This window comes from Parasteatoda tepidariorum, chromosome 4, assembly GCF_982258835.1.
Source record: "Parasteatoda tepidariorum strain Cologne lab strain chromosome 4, Ptep-v5.0, whole genome shotgun sequence".
Classification (NCBI taxonomy): Eukaryota; Metazoa; Arthropoda; class Arachnida; order Araneae; family Theridiidae; genus Parasteatoda; species Parasteatoda tepidariorum.
Window position 1 is genome coordinate 99,179,981 of NC_141758.1, and position 27,854 is coordinate 99,207,834.

Genomic DNA, 27,854 nt, shown 5'->3' on the forward strand with positions numbered 1-27,854 from the left:
CTGTCCAGCAAGCTCAGCGGCTTTTGAGTGTAGGTTTTCTACATATGGACTTGTTTGGTCCAAACTGCGAAATAGTTTAGGTCTGGAAAAAGCTAAAAACTTGTTGAAGTTAAGATATTTAACCAGTCAAACAGAACCTATTCCATAGAAGAGACTATTGCAAAACTTTCAACTAAACGTGGCATTCATTTTATTTTTACTTTGCCTATGCGTCATTAATTAATGTAAATTACCGAATTTTCTTATAAAATTATGTGATTTAATTGAGATTAAAATATTTTGGTAAAACATGAAGAGTGATCCATTTCTGCTATGTTAAAATATTTTTCATTCTGTTAAATATAATTTCATAAAAGGAAAATTTCAAAAATGTATTAAAAATTTTTTCTCAACTTTTTAGCATGTAATCAAGAATATTTGGTTAAAAATGATTAAATAATTTGAGAAAATATTTAAAATGTGTGAATTATAATAATTGTAATAATAACAGGGGAAAAAAAGATTGGCAAACCAACTTTTTGTGTCATTTCTTAAAAAAGCCCACTTAAATAAGGGTTTTATTTGTTTGTTTTTTTAGATGAGTTTTTAAAAAAAAAACAAAAAAAAAAAACACCCAGGTTTTTTGGGACAGGTGGGTAGATAGCCAGATTTCCATCTAACCGTTAACTTGCCTTAACGCCAGGTCATTATTTTGACCACACTTATTAACCATTTACAACAGTGGTTCTTAACCTTTTTAAGCCGCAACCCAAAAAAAGTCAAAATTTTTTCATTGCTTTATTTTAGATCGTATTTTTATAAAAATCTTCAATCCTACGATGATGATTTTTTTTAACTTACAAATTTTTTATTTATTTTTTTAATAATAAGGATAAACATAAGTACTTTTTGATCCAAGGAAAATTTAATTAATAATCAAGTGTTTTTAATAATTTTTATTGACCAAATTAAAATATATTTATAACTTTTTGAAAATAATTGACATTTTAACTTATTCCTAAAAAAAAGAAATATCTATACATATGTTAAGTCTTTTAAATTTTAAATGCAAGTCATACAGTTTTAATGAGAACCTTGTGCTTGAATACATTTTGAAAGATCTTCAAACCTCGGTTGAATGCTTGTCAAGGAGCACCTTATATCTATTTCAGGATTTAACTTGTTCCGGTAATTGTTTTTGATTACACACAGAGCCGAAAAACCAGCCTCACACATATCTGTTGTTGAAAAAGGCAATAATACTTTTAGGGCTTCTTTAACAATTATTGGCTTTTCGGTTTTTAATTTTAACCAGAAAGCACATAAAGGTTCAGTGTTTTTGTAGAAATTGTATCGAAGTGCTTGGTCACTTTGTATTTCTATTAATTGTTCTTGAAATTGATTAATATTAACAAATTCCTCATGCAAATCACTTACATCAAAATTGAATGGCATTCGAACCCAATTATATTTGAAAACATCGTCTGCAGGGAAATATCGATCAAAGTCTGCTATTAGTTTTTCTAAATGATTAATAATAATTTTCTGTATTTCAAAATCTGTGATATCAATATTATTGTCTTCAACAAGTAAATTAAGAGTCGGGAATGAAGCAAGTTTCCTTACTTCAACCTTATTTCTCCATAATTTGAGTTTATTTTTAAAACATGTAATTTTTTCAGTTAATTCAATAATAGTATGATTACGTCCTTGCATAGACGTATTTAGATTATTTATTTCAAATAAAATATCTGACAAACAAGCAACTTTAGTAATCCACTTCAACTTGGAGAATTTAGATGCTAATGGGTGTTTCTTTTCTCTCAAAAATAATTCGACTTCTGTCCGTAATGATAATACTCTTTGAACAACTTTGCTGCGGAACAGCCATCTAAGTTAAGAGCTCTTGATTTGATAAAATTGACTACCGCAACAATTTCATCCGAAACGATACATAATTCGGGTGATAATTTTTTTGAAGCAAGATTTTGTCTATGTAACAAACAATGAATCGATATAATTTGTGGATTCATTTGTTTTGCTCTTGTCGAAAAACCCTTTTGAGATGCTGTCATGGCAGCCGCACCGTCGGTGCAAATACTGAAACACTGATTCCACTTTAATCCTTCTTTAAAAAACGAATCGAACATAAGAAAAATATCTTCACCTCTAGTTGTTGTTGACATAGGTTTACAAAATAAAATGTCCTCCTGTATATCTGTGAAACCTGGATACTGCACGTAAACCATGAGTTGAGCATCTTTACTTACATCTGTCGTTACATCCAGTTGAATACTAAATAAACCAGCAATTTTTATAGCAGAAATAAGTTGATTCTTAATATCAAATGACATATCATTAATTCGTAAACGAATTGTATCATTTGATAATGGTATCTTTTGCAATTTCTTTGAACTTTCATCTCCGCACATGATACGTGCCATGTCAATGGCAGCAGGTTTTATAAGTTTTTCAGCAATATTATGGGGTTTCTTTTGTCTTGCAACATGCCAAGCCACATGAAAAGAAGCAAGTGTAGCTTGTTTGGCAGAATTTATAAAACCACTACTACTTGGTGCATCTAAACGCTGTTGGTAATACTTATTATTTGGTGTATTACTAACTTTTTTGGTTCGACTCAGCGCGACCCACGAAATACGCTTCGCGACCCATAGGTTAACAACCGCTTATTTACAACATACAGCTTTTTTTTTTAAAGAAATCATTTGTTGAAAAATTATATTTTCTATAATATATATCACAATACAACAGGTGTTTATATTAGTAAATTTTGAAAGCTCATGAAATGTAAAGAGATCCTTTTTGCAATTTTTTAACAAAACCTTGTACCTTTTTTAAAAAAAAGTGAAGGTGTGGCGGTAAGTATGCCCGCTAATAACTTGAGAACGAGAGCACTGATTTGAATTGTGTTTTTTTCTGCCGTTTGCAAATTCTTATGGGGTAAGTTGTAAACAATGACCACTTTCACTTTTAGGCGTCATGTAATTCAGACAAAATTTCATTGTTGAAACACATTGTTACAGATTAAACATTCATTCATACCTTTTGAACCGCTTCTCCAATTAGGGCGCGAATTTTATGTTACAGATAACTTAAATTTATTTTTTTGGATCAATTTGCAATATTTTCAATCTCTCTGTGTTGAATTGTTTGCATGAAATAATGTCCCCCCCATTGTTTGAATGTTGTGCTCTTATAAAAACAGCTTAGTCGCAAAAAGTTTTTTTCTTTTTTTAAAAAAAAAGAAAAGCTATCTTGAAAAATTAAATACCTAATTTAAGCTTGCTAAGCTCATAGTTAAATTGTTGAAATAGAAAACATGTTAGAAACAAATATGTAATTTATAAGTTATCAAAGATGAGATGAATACTTTATTTAACCATCACAGATAATTTTAGATAACATAGCTATAACCTTAATATGCTTATTCATAAAAACGGTGTTTCAATTTAAGACTTTAAAAATTTTTAAACTAATACTGAAAATTTTTTGTTGCCAAATATTAAATTCTCATTTTTAATTCACCAACCATATGCTACTATGCTTAAAAAAAAATTGTAAAATTTATGAGAAAAATCAAGATTTTTAATCGCGAGAGTTTAGACACCAGTAGTGGTTAGATGCATGAACCGTACAGGGTGCAAAAGAAATAAATTTCTCTGCAAAGTTCTATTTTTCAGGAACTTTAAGTAAAATTATGCCTAAAATTGTATGACTTACAGTTCAAATTCTTTTGACTATTATTAAATAAAATTTTAAAAAAAAAATTTTTTTTTACTTGGAATTCTTTTAGGATAAACGAGTTTTAAAATTGTGTACAAAAATTTTCAATTCATTAAAAAGTTTGTGAAATATGCAAATAATGAAATTAACATTCAGGGGCACAGAAATTATTATCTCTCGAGAAAAAAAATGGCATGTTTATTCAGAGAAAAGTTGTCACTCCCTCAAACTATTAAGATTGAATCTTAGAACATGAAGATCCGATCAATGTATCAAAAGTTATTCTGGGTTTTTTTTTTTTGTTGCCCACTATACTTAAATTGTATATATCTGTGTACTATAACAAAGGCTTGGAAAAGTCTCAAATTCTGAATCTAAATATTATAAAACAATAATTTTTAACAAAATATTTTTCATCTAGACTTTAAAAAGTTAAATGCAGGGATGAGATTTTTCCGCCTTTTTGCCTGATTTCCGGATTTATATATAAAGTAACATTTTCCTCCTTTTTCTGCCTTTTGGACACTTATTAATAATTTTTTCAGTTCTTTTCACTTGTTTTATCGAACTCCCATATTTTTAATGCTACATTATTACAATGTTCAATTCTTGAATATTCCATTTTGATTTCACGGCATTAGATATTTTTATATATATATAGTGAAACCTCCTGTTATAGGCACTCCTACAAAACGGACGTCACTCAATATGGACATATTTTTAATTTCCCGGGAATCTTCTATAAATAAACCATTATGCACAGTAAAAATGTTACAGTTGGCTCAAACATGATTTTATGTATATTTATTTTTCATTCTCAAAAATACTGCAGTTTCCAGAACCTAAACATTTTTAAGTTGATTTATGTAGAAACAAGTCGTTCTGTTTGCAGACTTATTTTTATATTATAAATTTAGCGTTTGCTTTATTTATGTTTGCTTTAATTTAAATATTAATATTTTTAAATTTATATTTTACTCTTCATTTATTTTTGCTACTGTGAATTGAGTTTATGTACTGCTTTTCTTCATTAGGTCATCGGGCAGATGTTAATGAAGCATTGGAAATAATTCGGCGAAAGTATCCTCCTTCTATGTTTCCTTCTGTTACATTAGTCCAAACCAATGTTCTAAGTTCAACTGGTGTACCAATGCCTGAATCTTTGCAGGTAGTATATCAATATATTTTTTAAAAATATTCGTATTTCTGTTCACTAATATTTTCCAATAAAAAAATAATATGGCAGTTTTTTTTTCTTCAGATTTCTGCTTGTGACAAATTTATTTTTTGATAGTGCAAAATTTTATATTGGCCCACATTTTGCTAAGTTTATTTGTAGAGGAAGCTGTAAATTTAAAAATGGCTTGATACTAATACTTTTATATTTAGTTTTATGGCATTTTAAGAGAAATTTTGAGCAGTTCAAAGATCTTTCCAAAATATTTTATAGTAAAAATGGATCCTTCACTACTTTTATTTCGAAAAACTGAGTCAATGCTGTCTTTCTTTTTTATATTTTTAAAGCTCAAACTTCTTTAAAGGCATATTTTTTTTTGCTTTGTAAAAACAGGAATTTATTTTCGCATAATTAATATAAGATTTTTCTCAATTCCTTAAAAACAGACCTTTCATAACAATTCTGAGCAGACAGTTGCTTTTCCAGCTTTTTCTAAACTCTCCTTATTTTAGTAATTTACCAAATTATGAGATTTTGCACAAAAGAGGACCTTTCATAAGAGGTTTAGAATTATCCTTGGCTTTTTTATTTTTGAAATCTTGGAAACATAGATTTGAATTTGGAATAATAAAATTGAATAAGTCTTAGGAGCTTTCTGTGCCAGACCAACAGGGCATATCTTGTCTGAGAACATGTTGCTATAAATTATGTTTTTCACTGCTGTGCTATGACTAGGGCTAGCTTATGAAAGAAAAAGAAAAATGAAAACTATTATCAAGAATTGTTATCAAAAATCACAAAACATCAATGAACCAAAAAAAAAAAAAAAAACTTTTTTTTAGAAAATATGTGATTATTTGTGTTATTATATTTTGAGCTGTGAAATTACAAATTAAAATCGAATTTTGTCTCTAAAATAGTTCTACTTATTTATTATAAGCACTTTTCTCTCTTTTTGCTTTTTTAGAAAAGGAAATATTCATAAATATAGATATAATCATCTAAAAAAAAAATACTTAAATGAATTAAATAACATATATTAATTGTTATAAAATTTTTGTTATAATTTAAAATCTCTTTCATTTGCTTATAAATTGTTTGAGAATGAGTACAGCTTGTCTGATTTTATTTTTAATTTTTTTATGAAGAATTTTTTTTTGGAGGAAAACTAAAACGTACTTAAAATATTTCTTAAAGATAAAGTGACTGTCAATTTTTTGAATAGGAATTGTGAAATGCAGATGAAACAGGTAAAAAGATGTGTAACACTAAAACTCTTAATACTGATCAGGAATTTTTTTAAACATATGTTTAAACCTTTGTTTATTTACTGTAGATCTTACTTATGACAATGCTGCACTTACAAAGGAAGTTCACTTCTGTAAAATTCTTATTGAAACAAAACCAAACTTAAAAGAGCCTGGTCTAAAATATAAGATCAGAAAAAAAAAAAGACTTCTCAAAGTTTAAGTTCATTTAATAAAATAAAATTATATTAAAAAAATAAATAATAAAATTTAAAGAAAATAAATAATTGCATTTGAGAAGATACTTGTTTTATTTCAGCTGAAGATAGGTTTTATTTTCATTTCTTAATACTGAAAAAGTTTTTTTATATTTAAAGTTCATATATTAAAAAAAAAAAAACTTTATTTTAGTGTGAAATTTTTAGTTCTAGTACAGTATAGAACCGGAAATCAGAAAACCGGAACGAAATAAGATAAATTTTCCCGCCCTTTTTTAAAATTTTTTTTTTTTTTCCTCTCAAGATTTTAGGATTTTTCTATCTTTTTTGAAAGATGTTTACCTTACCATCATTTTGGAAATAATTATTAGTGTATTACTTCATCGTTTTTTCTTCTTTTTAAGATTATTTCCAATTTGTTTTTTTTTTTTTTTTTTTTTTTCTAGTTTGGTTTAACAATTTAAAAAAACTGCTTTTTGTAGCGATTCAGAAAACCGGAAAAATCAGTTATCCGGAATAGCGATGGTCCCGATCGTTCCGGATAATCGGTTCCCTACTGTATTAATGTTTAATTTGTAGAATTTGTTAAAAATAGTTTAGTGTTTAATTTTTTGAATTTTAACATTAATTAGCGAATTAATATATATATTTTTTTTTTTAGTTCATCTTATCAAATGAGATGCATGAATTTTTTTAAAATTAATTTTAATATCTTCTTTGTCTGAAATAATTATTTGTTTTCATTAACAAATTAAAATTTCATTGACAAATAAAATTTTAAATTTTATTCTAAAAACTAAATAATTGTTTTTTTTCTACTGTAAAGCATTTGGTAAGTGTAACATTATAAATATGTCATGTTTATTTTCCCTGTGTCTTTAAAAAAGTTTCTAAACTCACAGAAGAAAAATTAAGTAAAATGTGTACATATTTGGCAACATTGTTTTTTGTTATTTGGCAGGTGTACTTATTATAATTGCATTTTGTATCTTTTCTCTGTCTATAAACTAAGTTTTATGTATTTTTCTCAATAAAAAAAGAAATTGCTAAATTTTTAGTGAAGAAAATGGCTTTGAACTATTGAATCTTTTATTTTATTGACCCCTCGAACCAGTGAAATATTTTTTTTTTTTTAAATTTTTCACGAGAAATTCAAAAATTAATGACAAAAAAATTAAAACAAGACTATATTTTATGGGGGAAAAGAAATCTTTCATAGGAAAGAATATTTTCATAGGAAATTTTATAGGAAAGAATAAAATTCAGATAATGCCACCTTTTTGTTTCTTTATCTGCCAATTTTAGGATTATGTTTAATGACAGCAGTGTCATGACTGAATGTAAAGTGCAACAGACTTTTTTTTTAGTTAATTATTTAATCTTTATTTTATTGTGTCTGAACTTAATTTCTAAGCTTTTCTTCATGAATTTAAATGGCATCCGTAGAAGTCTTTTCTTTATCAAATCTTTTTTATTCTTTCTTTCCATTCTAGTGGTCCCGATTATATTTCTCTTACTTGTTGCCTTCTCCATGTTCTTATATTGTTAATAGCTGTGTTGTAAATTTTGCTGAGTTATTGTCCATCTGTGTGCAACAGGTGGGTGATTGACCTTTTTCATATTGAAGTAGTAGTTGATGTAGATGCACAACACCTTTTAGAAGTAGTTTTAGACCACTCCTCCTCTTACCAACCCCCAGCTGATATGTTTTCTTTAGCTGCCATTATATTTTATTTATTTATTTTTTCGAAATTTGAAATATATTTATTATGTTCCGTCATATTATTAACAATCCTAGAGACCAATTCTGAAAAGAAAAAAGGAAAAGCTGCTCAAGTTTTATGCGAAAAGTTAAATATGGATTTCATGGCGAAGAATTACGGGAGCAAAATTATTAATATTACTTAATTCTTAATATGATAAAAATTACTCTATGAATGGTGTTCTTTAATTCCATTTTTATTTATATTAATCTTTCTCTAATGTTCTTAATGTTAACGTGCATGTATATATATTTTTTTGTGGAAAAAATAAATATGTCAATTAGTTAAATGTTTTTTGTAATAAAATCATTCTGTTCTAAAAAAAAAAAATGAGCTTGCAGATACTGTTAGATTGTGTTCGCAGATACTTTTTTATCTTACTATGTAAATATGGAAAATTATTTCTATTACATTTTATAGAAAAATAGCTTAAACCGAAAAAAAAAGCATCCTTGTAGTTTGGCATCCCTATATATACTATATTTAAAAAAAGATTTTCTTCTGCATGTCTGCACCAACATTATGAAGTTTGAGGGGCTTATGCTCTTACGATCTTTTTCAAGTTGATCTCTCGCTATTTGCTCTCTTGTAATGACTCTGTTTGATTTTGAGCTGCGTAAGTTAAAAGAGCATGAATAAGCACCAATGCTGCATAAAGATCCTTTTATCTCTTTTATGTGACATTATTTGTGCTTTTTCACATTGCATTAACTTTTTTAATATTTTATAATACATGTGATCAAATAGATTTTCTTTCTCTTTTAAATTTTTTTTTCTGTTACAGTTGCATGCATTGAAAAAAATCATGCAGAGATGCCACTGACGACTGAAACAACTAATTTGAAATAAAATGGACTATTTTGAGCAAAAAGGACTTTTATTTATCATTTAGTTGCACAAAAATAAAAGAAAAAAAATTCCTACTTTTCCCCCCTCTTCTTATTTAGATATTATAAATTTCTGACTTAGTATTCATCTGCTTCAACAGATAGGTGTTGATAACAGATGTCGGGAAAAGCAGATGCAAAGTAAATATCAGCCTATAGCCATTTATTAGTCCCGGTAATTGGAAAACATTGATAATATCTATCTTACGAGGTTACCCCTTTCTCAGAATAAACTAGTCATGCTTTCAAATTGAAATAATTATTTTTTTTTGTTTCACGCAAGGATTTATATTTAATATATGAAGGAGGGAAAACAGTTTTTCGGGGCTCTCTTTTTTTCAATGCATATCTGATAAATTCTGTTTCAAAAATCAAAAGTGAAAGTTTTTCATTTTCAAAAATTCTGCATCTAAATTGTTCTATTGAAAGGTCTTATTGAATATATCTATAAAATGGGAAACAATTCTAAATTTTCATCATCAAAAGATCTTCATTTCATATAATCATTTCTTAATTTCATATGAAAAAAATATATCATAACAAAATAAAACATTTGACGTAATTATAAGTTGAGTTTTAAAAATAAAGAAGACTGTGAACAATATTTTATAAATTTATTTATTGGCCAGCATGCTATTATATAATATATTATCAATAAAACAATGATTAAAAAAAACTTTTGTTTGAGAAAAAATATAATGCTTAGTTTTGTAGTCAACTTCTGTGATGATTAAATTAGAAAAAAAAGTTGTTTATTTAAATTGTAATTATAGCTACATTAATATCTTGGCATAAACCATGTTTTAATTTTTTTATTTCATATTTTTAAATTTTCTTTTTGAATTGGCTATTTTTACCTATATAATTGCTGCTATATATCCCCTTTGTCTGGGGTAAAACTGGGGTGTATTGATGTTTTAAATTCAGGAGTTGAATGGCTGCGAAGGATGTAAAAGTACTTTTTTCAAAATATTCAGTTTTTATAAATATTTTTTTTTTTTTTGCTTGTACTTTTCTCTTGTAGTTTCTATGCAATAATTATTAACTAGAGCTGTTATACTTAACTTTTTGTACTTAAGTAAAATATTTTATTTTTCCTTTTGTTGTCCAAAAATATATTTTCATAGTCAAACAAAAGAATCTCTAAAAAATTGGGTTGGAAATAAATTATAGTTAAAATGTGTGAAATCGAAAAACTTTAACACTATACCGAAATAAATTAGGAGTTATATTTTCTGCTTTCAAAATATTCTTAATATCAAAATTTTCTGTATTTTCCAAAGATAATTTTATTTTATAGCCATCTTTGAACAGTTGTTCCAATTTTGAGTTAATGACTTTAATTGTCAACTCCATAGCCTTGTAATTTTGAGCCCAACCCATAAAACGAGAGAAATCGTGAATTAAGCAGTGGGACTGGACTAACTAGCCTTCATGGAGGACTTTTCGAAGGAACTAGCATTGAACATGAAAGAAAACCACAAAAATCTCCCACGGTTAGGGGATTCGGACCCATGATTTATTACCACTGGGGATATTTTACGTCAGCACTGTGATCAACATTAGCCGGGAGCAAAATTTGTATCAATCAACCATTGATGGGATTCGAATCTGAGTCACATCTTTGAGAGGCAAATGCTCTGTTCTCAAAAATAGTTTGGAAAAAAACTTGTCCTTTTTTTTCTTTCTCTATTTGAATTGTGAAGACATTTATAGCAGTAGTGACCCAGTCTTCTGGAAGTCAGGGATGAGATTTTTCCGCTTTTTAGGGGATTTCCGCCTTTTTCACTTTTGTCTCTTGAATTTCAGCCTTATTGTTAAAAACTCCGATTTTCTGAAAGTTTAAGTTTTTTGTATAAATATTTCGCCTTTTCTGAAAATTAAGTTGTTGAAATAAAATAATTATATTTATTTCCGATTTGATATATAGATATAATATATCGAAAGATAAATTGAAGATTCAAACTACGTAGCTGCTAACCCTTCTACATATCTACTTATTTTAACTTTTACGAGCAGAAAATAAGATTTTCTTAATTTTTTCCCTTCCGCTAGAGAGCTCGTATTTTAATATCAAACATCGATTTTCGTATTTACCTGATTTAAAAGTTGCGCATTGAGATTCTTATTCACTCGATTTCAATATCGTTCATTGCATTTCTTATTCACGAGATTTAAAAATTCAATATCGCGATTTGTATTGAGACATTTTTAAAATTCTATGTAACGATTGAAATTCACGGCGAGTTTATCCAATGTCGTGATTCGTTTTTGCGGTTGTAATATTCAAGATCTATTTTCGTATTTACATGTGATTTGAAAATTAGCCTTTGGATTCATATTCACGCCATTTAGAAATTATGCATCATAATTCATTTCTATGCGATCTGAAAATTACGCATCATGATTTGTATTTTCACATTTTTGAAATCCAATATCGAGTTTCATTCACGTGATTTCAGTATCGTGATTTATTTTCACACGATTTTAAAATCCAAGATCGCGATTCTTGTGAAAAGAAATTTTTTTTTTGTTGGATTTAGTTCCTATAAATGGGGCAGTTTTTCTATTGACGATTATTGCGATATGTAGGCATTACAACATCAGCGAAACTGGATGAGAATATGTTACTGATTTTTTTGCTATAAATCACGGTTTACTCGCATAAAAATTCAGCTTTTTTGCCTTTTGGCCAATCTCATCCCTGGAAAGTGTTTGGGCAAGCTTATGTTTGCAATTAAGTTTAAAAAGATCATGATTTTGTGTGAGCTCAAATATTTATTTCATTCATAGTTTTTTATTCTGTTTGTAGGAAGTTTTTCAAGTAAGTAAATCTTTCGGCTTAAAATTTATAATATGCTTATTTCTTCCCATAACATAAATTTTTGATTTTGATATTCAATATTTATAACAAATGATCCCCATTTTTTTTTTTACTAGCAATAAATAATCATTCATTTACCTTTCCTTGAAATGTTTAATTCCAACCTCTTGTGCTCTTGTTCTCTTTTTCCCACTGCAAAAAATGCCTAAGAAATTTAAATAACTCAGCTTGTTCAATTTGTTTTTCAAAAACAATAAATAGTCTGAATGTAGGATTTAAAAGCTGCAAGCAACAGTCCACATACAGCTGCAGTGTTTATTTTTGTGATTCATTTCTTTGTACAAGTTTCCAATCAGAAGTGAAAAAGCTTAATTTCAAAGATAATTGTTAATTTCTAGTAATATTAATTTGAGTGCTCTATATTATTCTATTTTTACAAACCCTATTCTGTGTATGAAATTCGAATTGCACACCTGAGTATTTGCGGTCACAATACTGAAATATGCCATTGACATATTTCAGACATATCTCTTCGTCTATCTCCTTCTCTGCTCAGATATGTGAGAATATATTAACAATGTTTTCTTCTTCCATAATATTTTTCGTATTTAGAATATCAAAAATACATGTTGAAATTTTTATGATGCCTACAGTAAACTCTATGCAAGGGTATGTTTTTTTGTATGTGTAATTTTGCTATCTTAAGTTTGATACTAAATTACAATTATTTTAGTAAATAATTGAAAGAAAAGTTATTAAATAAAAAAAATTAAAGAAATAGGCAATAATTTTAGTTCTGAAATCCGAAAATATTTAAGTATACGATGACTTTTGTGAGGTAAAATTTTTGTTACTTTTTGATTATTGATTTCTTAAAAATGAAGTTTTGCTTTGTTTTTAAAATATTCTTCATGTAGTTTTGCTAAGAATCGATTACACGTCTTATAATTAAATACCCATTCTGAAATATTAATTTTAATTAATGAATAGTAATTTTTACCTAGTGTATTTCAATAAAAGTCATAAGAGTACAAAAATTTTTGAGAGCCATTGTAAATGTAGAAATTTATTGATTTATAATCCTCTGGGATTGTTTTCTTTTACTTAATCTAAGTATATTAAAAAGTAAAAGGTTTTAGATCATTTTGTATTTGCTCTTTAGTACACATTTTGAAAAAACTATTTAACACATTAAAGCATTTTTTATTCAATAAAAACGATGTATTCTATAAGCTTAACCTATATTTTTTTCTTCACATCTGTCTTAATTTTTTAATAATTAATGTTGTACCAAAATATTAAAAAATTAAAAATAAAATCTTGCTACGCTGTTTAAATAAATGCAGTGTAATTTTTTTTTTCAAGATGACATATTAAAAGAATAACATTTTAAATAAAAATTTTTTAAATAAATTACATTTTATGTAAATAACATTTTAAATAAAATACTTTATAATTTAGAAATTTTTCTCGCACCCACTCTACACTTTATTAAAATAGAAAATAAATAAATAAAAAAAAATTATAAAAAAACTGAAATTTTAAGATTTTTACATGGAAAAAAAAATCAGGGAAATTCAAAACCTGATTTTAGTTGCCCCCCTGAAAAAAAAGTTCTTGATTCCTAAACCTTTATTTAAGATCTCATTTTTCATTTCTGGTTCTTAATTTCATCTTGCAGTTTATCAGGCTACGTAATGCACCCTTATCATTTCGTTTCATACAGACTCTTAAAAAATATTCTTATTTTGAGGTGTGCTGCGGGAGTAAAAATGTCAACATTTTAATGTAAAACTGTTGATAATGCTGGTAAGTTAGACAGTTGATAAGTTAGAAAGTAAAAGCCATTAAAATCTGTTTTTATTTAAATATTTACAGAATAATGATGATTATAAAGTATGAAGTTTTTGCGCATGGAGAGGATACAATTGTGGGTTCTATTTTATTGGAGAATATTACCTTTCACACGCACTCTTTCACATTATTGTCTGTATCTGAAAATAATTGTGTTTCTAAATCACCTTGTGAGTAATGAGTGTGTTTGCTTTTTACAGCTTCATCTACCCGAAGGTGCTTCCTGTGATGTTATATTGTCTAGTCTGGTATCTGCTGGACACTTCTTCCTCCAACAGCCCACTCATCCGACCTATCCTTCTCTTAGCACTCTGGACCAATGTATGATAAATCTATATTCTCAAATGGATACTCCTCTCCTGCCTCAGCCCATTGAAGGTAAATTTTTACACTAATTACAACCTTTTTCTGCCATGGACTGATTTTATGTTATAACTGTTGTTGAACAGACGACCCAATTTTGGGTTTACAAATACTGATGTTCAACTGTGTAGCCTTGTAATTTCAAACCATATCAAGAAGACATGGGAACTCCTGGATCAAGTATTGGGAGAAATCTGACTTTGTGGAGGACTTCTTGATGGAACTAACCCGCTTTTGTGTTATATGGAGAGGAAAATCATGCGAAATAGTAAGTCTGATGGCAAGAGGACTCTAACCCCATGATCGGTCTATCACTAAGGATATTTTACATCAGCACAGTCTCAGAAAGTTGATATGTTTGGCGTACGCGAAAGTGTCTGTCTTAATGTACATATAGTTCAGTAAAAGGGAATACCAGCTCTTATAGTGTGTTCGGCAAAAGAGAAAAGAAAAGTGTAGTTTCTAATATGGGCATTAAAACATGAGAACCCAGAATAATAATAATAAAAAATAGGAATAGGTGCTTGATACACATTTGTTGCTGTTTATGATGCAGACTGAGAGTAGTTTTGACTTTATGAAAAATGTTTTGTATACCTTCTTATTTACATACATTATTATTGAAAAGGCTAATCACAAAAAAAATCAGCATATTATGTGTACAATTTTATTAATAAAAGTAAACATTCAATGCACGTTTTTGTTTCAGCTGGCGTAATATGTGCTGCTCCAGTCTATCGAGGATGGTACAGAGCTCAAGTTGTTTACATATGTGATAATTCATCTGATTGTGGAATCAAGTTTGTAGATTATGGTGGTTTTTCCCAAGTCCCTATTTCGTCTTTACGTCAGATCAGGTAATTTCATTTAGTAACATTAATGAAAAGACCTTTAAACTTTTTTTTTACTTTCTTAAATGCACATATAGTATCTAAATCATTCGTTATTTTCAAAATTTTTTATTTTTCTATAAACACATAAAAGAAAAAATCTTATATTATAGTATATTTATTCATGTTGCAGTTTTCTGCTGAAAGATATACTTATGTTTTTCATTCTTAATTTACCAAATTAATACTTAATGTATCTGTGGCGTAACCTACAATTATTAAACATCAATAATTCGCTAGTATATAAGATATGCTGACTCAATTCAATCTTGAGGTAGATCATGATAGACATTGTCAGTAGCCTAACCCCACATTGGTGACCCGCGAATGTGATGGATGGCACACATTAAGCAGTTGATTTGCTATTTGCGACTGTGTCATTCCCCTCCTCGTGCTGTTGCCTCTCAGTCTCATTTACACACAGCAGGATCCTGCTCACATAAGACTGCTAATAGCGACACAGGAGAAACAACACACAATCGTTAACTTAATACAGCTCTCACCACAAGCGTTCAAAATCCGGTGAACTTAACACGGCTCTCTCAGCCTTTCCAAATGCGGCAACTAGTTGTATTCGTTCATCAAATTCTATTACTGACAAAATTCTGGTGGGGAGTATGGTGGCGTAACTATCACTACAATTTTCAAATACCAATTCATTAGTATATAAGACATGCTAACTCGATACAATCTTGAGGTACCTTCAGATAGAAGAGGGTTGGCATTATTTATTTCTACTCTCCCCACATATCCCTCTCTTTATATAAAGGTAAAAATGCAGACTTAATGACTTATCAGAAAATGTGTTACTATTATAATCTTTTCACCTTTAGTTAACTAGTAACCTTTAGTTCTAGCAATAAGACCCTGCCAGTTGCAATTTTTGTATTTTTACACAAGTCTATAAGTACTACTCATGGCACTGGAAAAGATTCCAAATAATTTTATAAATATACAATTTTATGATCGGATATATAGATATTGTTTGTTTTATATATGATTGTAATATTTGATTGTATATTGCAGAAGTGACTTCATGAGTTTACCCTTCCAAGCATCTGAATGTTATTTGGCACAAGTCAGACCTCTTGGTAAGTTAGATTTTTTTTTAAAAGCCTGTGTATTCATGTGATGAGAATAATGGTTTATTCATTATTTTGTGTATTTTAAAAAGTTTTATTCCTAGTAGGTTTTTATCATTGTTTTAGAAATACTTATATTGGGACTAAATAGTATTGTGCTTATACTAATGGAGAGTTATACTAATTTTAATTATCTGGTTCGAAACTATTTCCTTGAAAAGCTATATACTCGTTTTAGAAACCAGTAATATTAAAATTTTCTTTTTGACAATATAAGAAGAGTAGATATTGACGCACGAGATTTTATTTTTACTTATATATTTTTTATACTGTCGATGAAACTCTACCCAAAGATATCTATGTTAAAAGATTGTCTGAAGATATTTAATGTGTGTATATGTACAGGTGGTGATACTTGGTCTTCTGAAGCAACTTCCGTGTTTGAAGAACTAGCTCAAGGACAGATACTTCAGGCTCTGCTTGTTGAATATGCTGACGATGGCATTCCTTGTGTTTATTTATACAGAGTACAAGGCGTGTCTGTAAGTTTTATTTCCTTCTTCATTGTAACAATCCTTGAATCCTGACAAATTCTCTTTCACAGGGTTGCCACTTAATAGGGAACACCTGAATAATGCAGGCAATTTTGAGTTTTTTATTTATTTATTTATTTTTTTACGAACTGGGTAAATACTGAGAATTTCGTTTATTATTTTCTTTCATCTTTTAAAAAATGCTGATTACTCAAAGCTGGATATTAAAGGATATTTCAGCTATACTAAACCATTTCATTTACTGTAGCATTATTTAAGTATGTTCAGCTATTCCTTTTCTTCCCATAAGTTCCCCATAGTAATTAAAACTAATATAAACTTAATATAGCTCACACAGTAATTGTGTTTCCTCTTAATATATTGTGTATAATATGTACGGGAAAAACATAGAGATTTTTTTTTCTTTCTAGATTTGAGTCGCAACCCTGCTTTCACTTACATGAGATGTATAATGTTCATGGTTTACCATAGGAACTTACTTTTTGTTTAATTTTAAATTACCAATGGAGGTGAAACATGAAAGGTTTCCCCCTTCACATTCTTATTATCTGTGCTGTGTCCAGTTTCCTTTCATGTTAAGCGATAATCAGTTTTATATTAAACATGTTAAATACAACAATAATTGATTGCTGACTCACAGGACCAAACATGGGTTTCATGTAAAGCGATATTTCACATTGAGTGGTTTCGTATTAGTGAGGTTCAACTGTGTTGTGAACATTACACGATTTATTTTAACAATGAAGAAAAATTTTAAAAAGCATAAAATAAAGTAATGTTCATAATTCCATTATGTAAAAAATTAATAATAATGGAGATGTAGGGCCAAGGATCTAGAGCAAAAGCATTTTTGATGTACCAGATCCACTCCCAAATTTATAGCTCCAACATTTTTGCTAAACTATTTGTGCATGCATTTGTATTTCTGAATCTAATTTGAAATTTTTATTATAAAACGACACATTAAAATAATAACAGTTATCAGCTCACACAGAAAATAAAAATTTAATTTTATTAACAGTTGAGTTATTTGTTCATTAAGAAAAAAAAGAAGGAATCCTACCAAATTAAATCTTCATTCATATTTGATCTTTAATTATTGTAAATGTATTTTACTGCTGAGAATATTTGATCTACAGCAATTTGGCTAACAGACAATGTTGTTACAATGCAGTAGGACCCTGGAAGAAACATTAAAAAAAAAAAAATTATCAGCTCAAAAAATTTAATTAACTGTTAAGTTATTTGTTCATGAAGGGAAAAAGAACGATCCTATTATCTTCGTTCATATTTCATCTTAAATCATTATAAATGTACAGTACACTCTCGATTACCCGTGTGCGGTTTATCCGGTTTGCGGATTATCCGTGCTCATTCCGGAGTCACACAAAAAATATAAATCGAAGCATTTTCAAGGTTTAAAAAAATTTGATTCATGAAGTTATAACACTCCCAAATTTTTGGAAGCAATATTCGTTATTGGATTGCAGTATATGGAATATCAGCAGCATGGTCAAAGGTAAAATCGTCTACGTTATCACGATCTTGGAGAAAGATCATACCGCTTGATGAACAATCCTCTTCAGATGTTCAAGAAAAATATGATAACTGTATTCTCGAACTAGCAAAAGAAATCGAAGGTTTTGAAATTCTTGATGAAGAAAATTTAGAAGATTGGTTTCAAAGTGATGCATGTGAGCCTGGCTTCCAGTATTTGACTGATGAAGACATCGTTATGTTGTTAAATCAAATAGTGATGATAGTAACTGATGCAGAAGATGTAGTAAATGAGGGAAATACAATTTCTCATTCTGCTGCTCTGTGGAAACTTTATTAGATTATATGGGAGGATTTGATTACAGTGACATTACTGCTGTTCGTAAAATATGTGTATATGGCGAAGACGCATTACACATTTTTTAATAAGGAAAATTCCTAGTTTGATGTATGCATGCAAATGTCAGTAACTTTAATATTTTTTTTACTGATATTGAATTTTTCTTTAATAAAAGGAGTTTTCGGATTATCCGTATTTTTCGATTGTCCGTGCGACCTGTCCCGGTGATTAACCCGGATAATCGGGAGTGCACTGTATTTTATTGCTGAGATTATTCATTCTGCAGCAATTTGGTTAACAGTCAATGCTGTTACAATACAGCAGGTCCCTTAAATATGCATTGGGTACTATGAAATTGCTAGAACTCTTAAGTAAGGAAAAATGTATACATCTGGCCTCAGTTCCAGAGAAAGCACAGCTCTTGGTAACTGTGGGGTGTGTTTTCAAAGAAAGAATTGTTGGCAGGTATATTTAGTTTCCTTGTGAAAGTTAATTCTGTCCACTATTGTTTTGTATAGCAAAAGCATGTCTGGAGTTTTGTTATTATATAGCAGGGGTTTCCAACTTACATGAGGCCGGGGGCCACAATTAAAAACACAAATCAGATGGCGGGCCGCAACTTTATCAAAATTTCATGTATGACTCTTTTATGTTTGAAGGAACATTAAATAATTTTTATTTAAATTATTTTTGAGTAAATTTATATTATTACTAGTTTATATGATTTGAATTTGGTTTTAGCTGCCTTGAGCGCTATTCCAATTTGAATTAATGTATTTAAGGTTGTTTTCATTTTTACCTTCTGTTTAATTAATTTCACTTAAGAATTTGAATTTACGTTTAGATGTACTATTTTCATATTTTGATTTGCTGCATTAGCGCAATCTTGTTTGGAAATTGATTTTTTGAGTAATTTTTAATATTTTCTATTATATATTTTTTTGTTTATTAATATTTTTTAGGAGTTTCTGGCCCTGGTCCCATAATGGTTTATTTATCATGTCTAATAATATTTATTTCTTTTCAGGTTTCCAATTTTTAATATGGTTAGCAAAATTACTGATTATTTTATACCACATGACCCGTCGCGTGGGTTAACAAGGGGTCCTGCAGATAGACTTGGTCAGGGGTCTACTGTGGTTAATAAGTTACCTGATCAAATGTTTTGTTTTAATAAACATATTGAAAAATTAAAAAAATTTAAAAGATGTAAGAATAAAAACTGTCTTACTTGTCCCGCCGCACATTTAGATCAAATTTCTGATTCCAGTAAATTAATTTTTTGCAAACAAAAAAATATTATCTATCTCATTGAATGTAATACCTGCTCTTTAAAATATATTGGACAGACAAGCACTGAACTTAACAAAAGGATAAATAGTCATCGTTCAGTTATTAAAAACTTTCAGAAAAATAATAATTCTGATATCGAAATTATTCACTTCCAAAAACATTCTTTTAAAGACATTAATATACTTATTCTTAAACATATTGAAGATTTGAATCTGAGATTGGATCATGAAAATATTTATATTTGCAAATTAAAAACTTTAAACCCTTACGGACTTAATAGTAAACTTAATGGAGAAGGCAGCCATGATTTAAATTCTGTTTGCATTTACAAAAAGCTGAATATTTTTAACGACAGGTTTGTCAAAAGTTTAAGAGGTAGTAGGGGTAAGCATAAGGACAAATCTCATAGAGATAAATTTAATATGGTCCTTTTCAGAAATTTGTGTTCTTTGGATGTTAGTGATGCTAACATAAAAAAGATTAAAAGCTTCATCTTCAGTATTAGGAATTCAGTGTTAAAATGGTTTATTAAATCTCAAATGAAACTTGTCAAATTTTCAAATTCTCATTTAAAATTTATTGTTTCAGATCTTATTAAATTTAAACTTAATATCAACAACTTTGATACTTTTAATGTTTCAGGATCTAATAAGGAATATTGTGTTGTTAATTTTCTTGATAAGGTTTTCGAAAAAGGTTCATTACCAATGGTTGTTAATGGTTTTAATAACATTTTTCCTATTAAGGACAAGACTAGTGTTTCAATTTGTTTCAAATATAGCAAGACGTTGAAGAATATTATTTGCAATTACAATTTTTTCTGTCAAAATTTATTGGAACTTGAGGATATCTGTTTGTGTGAACAATTGCATTATAAAGATTTTGTTGATAAAGATCACGGACACATTGTAACGGGTAACCTTGACCTTGTTACTGATAAAAATCTAAGATTGCTTATGGGACTTGGTACAAAATTTAGACCAAGAAGAAATTATAATTTGCCTTTTATCATTTCCTCAATTAGTAAAGATTTGGACTGCTTCATTGCAAAGTGCTCAAGGAAATATAACTGGCCCATAGAAGGATTTTTCGAATGGAAATATAAAATTTTATATAATTTAAATTGAATTTTTTAAATAACAACACAAAATACCAAGGTTTTTATCTGAATTCTAATATTGCTAAATCTATAGAAGTATTGAAAAGGAAATTTATTATTTGTGTGGTTGATAAAGCTTCAAATAATTTTGGCTTTATGTGCAAAAAATTCTTTAGAAATATTATTGGTTTTGAATATGATAATAATGATATTTTCCTTAAGATTAACAACTCTAAGAAGGAAATTGAAAATAGAATTTTGGCTTTTTATAAAAAAACTGGATTAAAACCAAATAGTTTTAATTTCCCATACTTATTTCCAACCATTAAATTTCATAAAACACCTGTTAAATTTAGATTTGTTACTTGCTGCACAGGGTGTTATAATTCTGTTTTTGGTAAACGATTTTTCAAATACTTAAACATTATTTTAAGCAAAATTATTTCTAATGATAAACATTTCATCATTAATAAAAATCAAGAAGTTATTAAATATTTAAACAAAAATCGAGTTAATACAATTCTTACCTGTGATTTTGAAAATCTTTTTACCAGTATTCCTCACAATAATTTAAAAAATATTTGTATTGAAATTTTTGAACATTATTTGATTGATGAAGGTATTGACAAGGAAGACTGGATTAATTTATGCAATGTCAACATTTTTGAGAATTATCTTTTTAACGGTATTAGTTTTTACAGGCAAATTAAGGGTATTTCTATGGGTAATAGTTATTCAAGTGCATTCGCTAATATTTTCCTTCACTTTTATGAACAAAAATTTTTGCAGAATAATTTTTTAAAAGGTTTTAGGTTTATTGATGATTTAATCATCTTCGATTGTAGTGATTTTGATTTGATTAATAATATTTATCCTGAAGAACTGAGTTTAATTAAAACCAATTCACAAGACTCTAGTGCTTATTTTTTAGATCTTGATATAAATATTTCTGATAACAATAATCGCATAGGGGTTTATGATAAAAGGAAGGATTTCAATTTTAATGTTATTAACCTTACGCATTTTTATTCCAACCTTTATTATAAAATTTTCAAGAATATTGTATTTGGCAGGGATGAGATTTTTCCGCTTTTTAGCGGATTTCCGCTTTTTTCACTTTTATATCTTGAATTTCAGCTTTTTTTTTTAAAATCAAAAATTCAGATTTTTTAAAAATTTCACTTTTTTCTATAAGTATTCCGCTTTTTCTGATTCACCGATTTTCAAAGAGAAACAGAAAATTCAAACTACATTTTTACTTTTTTTAGCTATTTTCTCCCCTTTTACACGCAACAGATAAGATTTTCCGAATTTTTTACCCGCCCTCCAGATAAATCCGATTTTTCCTAGTTCAAACGACGCTGCTTCTGACAAGCCTTTTAGGGGTCCCAAGCCTGGAATCTGCTAATATCTCGATTCTTATTCACACGATTTTAATATCAAACATAGCTTTTCATATTTGCGTGTTGCGATTCGTATTTACGAGATTTAAAAATCCGATATTGTGATTCGTATTTACGCCTTTTTAAAAACCTATGTAGCGATTCGTATTCACGCAAGTTTAAAATTCAATGTCTTGATTTGCTCATGCGGTTTATAATATCAAACCATTCACGCACTCTAAAAATTATGCATCATAATTCTTAATTATGCAATCTAAAAATTACGCATCATGATTCGTATTTACGCTATCTAAAAACTATGAATCGTGATTTGTATTTACGCGTTTTAAAAATTCTATATCCCAGTTTGTATTTTCTCATTTTCATAATCGTATATCTAGTTTCATATTCATGTGATTTCAAAATCCATAATTGTTATTCATATTCACGCAATTTTAAGATCAACTATCGCGATTCTTGTAAGAAGTAATTTTTTTAAAATTAGTTACTATAAATTGACTGTTTTTCTAACTACGATTATTAGTATATGTAAGTGTTACAACATCAGAGAAACTGGAAGGGAATATATTCAAAACTTACATTCTGTGCTTGCAAAGAAGAAAAAATAGGATTTGTCACAAGATGTTTGAAGATGGACTAACGACTAAATACAGCAACCATAAAAGATATAGCAAACAAAAGCAATCTCTTAAAAAGGGATTTAATTTAATTTTTTTTTTGGAAAAAGAGTCAATTCAAAAGAGTCATCATCAAAATTTTATTTATAATTGCTGTTATTTATGCTATAAAATGCAAAATTCTTATCAAATAAAAAACAATTATCTAAACAGTTGCTGATTGTCATGTAATTTTTCAAACTAAAATAGCAATTTTTGTATGTTAAGGAATAAAGGAGTTACTATATATTTCCACTTCACTGTTATTGATATGTTTCAGAGGGCTCTAGTTAGATTAGACTATAATATGAACATAATGATTCGGTCCATTGTTAAAGTTTTTTTTTCCAATATAATTTAAAAAGTAATATTACTGATATATTTGCTATAAATCACATAACAGTATTTATTAAAAGAAATGAAATATTAATGTATATTCTCAGTAGTTTTAATTTGCTAAACCAGGTAGTTTTTCAAGTAATAATTGTCTCCTATGTGAACTGAGGAAAAATATAATTTCCAGCTTTATTTTTTTCAATTGGTAATTTTTATTTTCACGAAATGTTAAGTATCAATGTAATCATTTATATAATAATAGATTAGTACACAATTGTATGTCAACACATTATTTATTACCTTAAACTGTCTGGAATTTATTATTAAAGGGTTGCGCTTACGTAAAATTTATTATCGTGGAAATTCAGCTTTTTTGCCTTTTGGCTAATCTCATCCCTGATTTGGTCAAATATTGAGATTCAATTTCATTTGTAATAACCGTATTGATTTTTTGACCGCTATTGAGGTATTAAAAAACAGTTTAAAGAAAAATAGATTTCCTTTCAACTTTAATAATTTTGATGTTTTGATAAAGGAAATTTTAAACAAATCATATTAACTTGGCCGATATTGAAGCCCGTCTAAGCAGGCCTAGACGGTGAAATATTTGGTTTTTATCCTTTAATTTTTGGATTTAAATTTATTGGGATCATGTTTTCTTTTTCAAAATATTCTGTTGAGGTTTTTTAGACAGATGGCAGCACTTGGATTCTTTAGCTCTTTGGTTTGTCTATTTTTATCTAGGTGTCAGCACATTATTTTTTGAGCTGATTTGGAATATATAAGGAATTTCTTTTTCATTTTTACTAACTGTAATTGTTTTATATGTGCTTTGGGGGCGGTGCATTTGATGTCTTCTAAGTGTTTAGTATTTTTGTTTCAGTATACGTGATTATATTGCAAATTTATATGAATGTTGTTTTGGTAAATATTTATTTAATGTGGTAATTATTATTATTTTTATGCTTGTATTTTCATTAGGGGACTCGGGGCACTGTTAGTTTTGGCTCTGCCACTAACAACAGAAAGGCTCCTGTGTGTTTGCAGACAGTGTGTCCCCTGATGAAGTGCTGCTCTGTAAACACACAACTTTATTTAAATTTTATTTAAATTTTATTTAATTTTATTTAACTATTTTTGAGTAATTTTTATTTAAATTATTTTTGAGTAAATTTATATTATTACTAGTTCATTAAATATAACTGTCAGATTTTTACCAAGTTGTACAAAACAAAAGTATTGAATTACAAATTAAAGTAAGAAGTAGATTTTTTAAAATACTTAATTGTTACGAATAATATTTTTTAAATATTTAATAAATAATAAAAATTTGGGCTACAATAACTACAAATTGGGCTACAATAACTTAATGTGCACCTATGTATTAAACATTTAATGTGCAACAGACGTCTAATTATTAAGATATAAAACTTTAAAAAGGTTGATAGTAAAACTTACATAGTACCAAACAAAGTGTTAAATGAGAAAATTGAGGTTTGTCTGCTACAACCACCAGAGACCTCTGCTACAACCACCAGTCTCCTTGGATATTTACATTTAAAATTTACAAATGTGTGCGTAAATATTTTCGTCCGAAATGAATGGTTTCAAGAAGTTAAATCGGAGAATTTATTCGAGAAAATTTCTGATACACACATGTTGAATTATATTCACAAAATACAAAAAAATGAAATAAAAAAGAGCAACATAAACGATTATTTTTTGTATTTGAATAAATTTTTTCTCTGATGCAAAACCTGAGAAATAAATTTTTTTGCACCGTTGGTATGTTAAATTTCACAAAAGCAAAGAAATTAGGTTTCTATTGACGAGAAAAATATTTAAAACCCATATAGATTTTTTACAAAAATTGTCCGCAAAAAAATTACGACTAATGATATATTTTAGTTCGCGGGCCACAGAAAAAGATTTCGCGGGCCGGCTGCGGCCCCCGGCAGCCAGTTGGAAACCACTGCTATATATATATATATTTTTCATTACATAAGGTCTATGTATCTTAAAAACGTGATTTCTGTAGAAGTGGAAAAAAATGACGCATATTTATTTAGCGAATCTTTTTTTTTCTTCTTCTTTTTTCTCTTTTTTTTCTTCTTTTTTCCCGTCAGTTGGAAACCGCTGTTATATAGCCTGGAAATGTCAATGAAATTTATTTCTGAAATTTAATGGAAGCACTTAAACTGTATTTCATTTAAAAATTATGTTGTGTATGATGTATTCTATTTCTTTCTTTTCAGAGTACTTTTATCAACAAGGAATTAGTGGAGCGAGGTCTCGCTGAGTGGGTGGGCAACAACAATCATTGGGATCCACACTGACCTTCTTTCTAATGTCACACACACCATTCACTTATGTGTTCAATATATTGTTAATTAAATCACAGTGGACATTCTCAATGTGTCAGTAAAGAAAGAACTTTGAAACAGCCTTTTTTCTTTTTTTTTTAATCTATTTCATTCATAAGTTTAGAACTGCTATAGTATTTTGTTCCCTTTTTATTAATCAAACTTCTCTTGAATCAACATATTTCTTTATTGAAATAAGGTTTAGTGCAAGTACCAACTGCAGTAGAAAGTCCCATTTCCAAAATGATCGGGAATTTCCCAGCAAATGCAGAAAGTTGACTTTTCAGGATAATATGTCAATCTGGTAAACAAAAATACTTTTTTAAAAAATAAGGAAATTTTTTAAAAAAATGATAATTTATTTTTACGCAATAAGATTTTATTTGTAGTTAAATGACATTTAATTAACTAAAGAATATTTAGTATGTATGATGAAAAATGAATTTCACTAATTATTGTTTTTTTTTTTTTTTAAAAATAAAAAGTAAGTCGACAATAAGTTGAACTTTTGCTTTCATTCATAAAGACATCCTCTTTCTCTCTCTTTTCACTTGATATGAAAGATTGGCAGTGCAGATATTGATATTAAAAAACGGGCTTCAAATTAAAAGGGAAAATCAGTCCTATTTAAAAAGAAATATTACAAGACAAAGAATGGAATAGAAATAATTCATTAATGAAAACATAATAAATCAAATAAAGCCTGTTTATTGGTGTGTTTTTCCCCCTTCAAACATTTAGCTTTATTATTATTCTTAGTTTATTCCTCTGACTGAAGTTAGTTTTTCCTTAACTGCTCTTGTCCTGACTTTTTAAGTGTGCTCCTTAAAGCAATATAAATGTAAACTATCCTTAATTCAGAATGAGCAGATAGAAATGTTTTTATGGGTACATAGGATTTCAGAAACGATCACAAATGTGTAAAAAAGAAAAAAAAGATTATTACTAATTTGTTTTTCGGAGAAAAAGATTTTTTTTTTTTAAAGATTAGAAGGGACTTGAAAATAAAATGTTGATATGGGACTTTTTATTGTACTTGAAACTAGTATTTTTTTTAAAACCGAGTTTGTGTTCTTAGTTTTTAAAAGTCTACAATATATATATATACAATGAAACCTCTTGGGAGCAACCACTCTCTGTTCCGCTGTAAAATGGATGTTAATGGAGGTTGGTCGTTCTGGGGGGTTACTCAATTGACTTCAAAATGTTATCAAAGTTACATGATTTTTCTCAAGCGATTTTAATTTTCTTGGTGCAGAAATGCAACTCGAGTTGGAGTCATGAAAACTGGATCGATGAATAAATTTGGCATCAATAAAAATCAATAAAAACTATTTTAAATAAGTAAACAATTATATTTTTGTGTGCCTTTAATTTTATATCATAAAAATTAGTTTGCTTTAAAAAATGAGAGTTTTCTTTGTTTAACATGCTTAGTTTTTCTAAAGTAACTTTTTCCTAATTTAACTTTTAACTCTAAAACTAAATCATTGCTAGCATTGTCTTCAGGGCACTAACTGTAACATGAGATTGTCAATCTGTTCAGAAATCGTCGAAAATAGCTCTCTAGATAAGAGCCACTCGTAAATATTTTGAATAAATTTTAATCTATTTGTTTTCTTAAAAAAAAAAAAAATTCAATAATTTTTTGAGTTTCCTTATTTGACCTTTTCCGCATTTGGTGCGAATGTTTGCCAGGTCGCTGGGAGAGGTTTTGATGGTCTCTGCTTAAAGGTTTCTTCATCACAAAGTCTATGGAAAAAATTCTATGCCTCCCAAAAGTGGTCCTAAATAGAGGGGGTTGCTACACACTGGTGGTCTTTCCTGGAGGTTTCACTGTATGTAATTTGTGTGCAATTTATTAAAAACTGCATTTGTTTTTGAATTTTTTTTTGTTAGTTCATTTTATGTGAAATATCTGTTGCTCTCAGTTGATATAGGTTCTGTTATTTTCAAAAATTTTAACTTAAAATAAATAAAATTGGTTGTACATAACTGCCTTCTCTACTGGATTAACCAGTAGATTTCTGGAGTTTAACCACTTTTCTCGAGATAAATCAAAAATTCTCTTCATTTTTTTTTCCATGGCTGCCAACTCCAATGGATTTACTTGTACACCCCTGATAATGCTAATTTTCCTTCATTAAATCACAAATTTTCTTTGTTTTTCTCATACTTAAAAAGCTTGTGAACCCCTACTTATTTTGGCTGTAATTCTATAAGAATTGATTTAAGCACCCTAGGTCCTAAAAGCCCATTCACATAGTTCTGCCATAGCTGCAACA

General features: G+C 28.4%; 1 protein-coding gene across 1 annotated transcript in view; it reads left to right on the forward strand.

Annotated features, from left to right (window-relative positions):
• The window catches only part of LOC107449990 (uncharacterized), a 41,970-nt gene extending 15,932 nt beyond the window's left edge, over positions 1 to 26,038 (forward strand). The window contains exons 4-9 of the mRNA XM_016065686.5: positions 4,758 to 4,891; positions 13,894 to 14,071; positions 14,766 to 14,913; positions 15,973 to 16,037; positions 16,434 to 16,570; positions 25,462 to 26,038. Of these exons, the coding sequence (XP_015921172.2) occupies positions 4,758 to 4,891; positions 13,894 to 14,071; positions 14,766 to 14,913; positions 15,973 to 16,037; positions 16,434 to 16,570; positions 25,462 to 25,542 (743 nt within the window). The 3' untranslated portion in view covers positions 25,543 to 26,038. The remainder of the gene's footprint in view (positions 1 to 4,757; positions 4,892 to 13,893; positions 14,072 to 14,765; positions 14,914 to 15,972; positions 16,038 to 16,433; positions 16,571 to 25,461) is intronic.
• Positions 26,039 to 27,854: the final 1,816 nt, after the last annotated feature.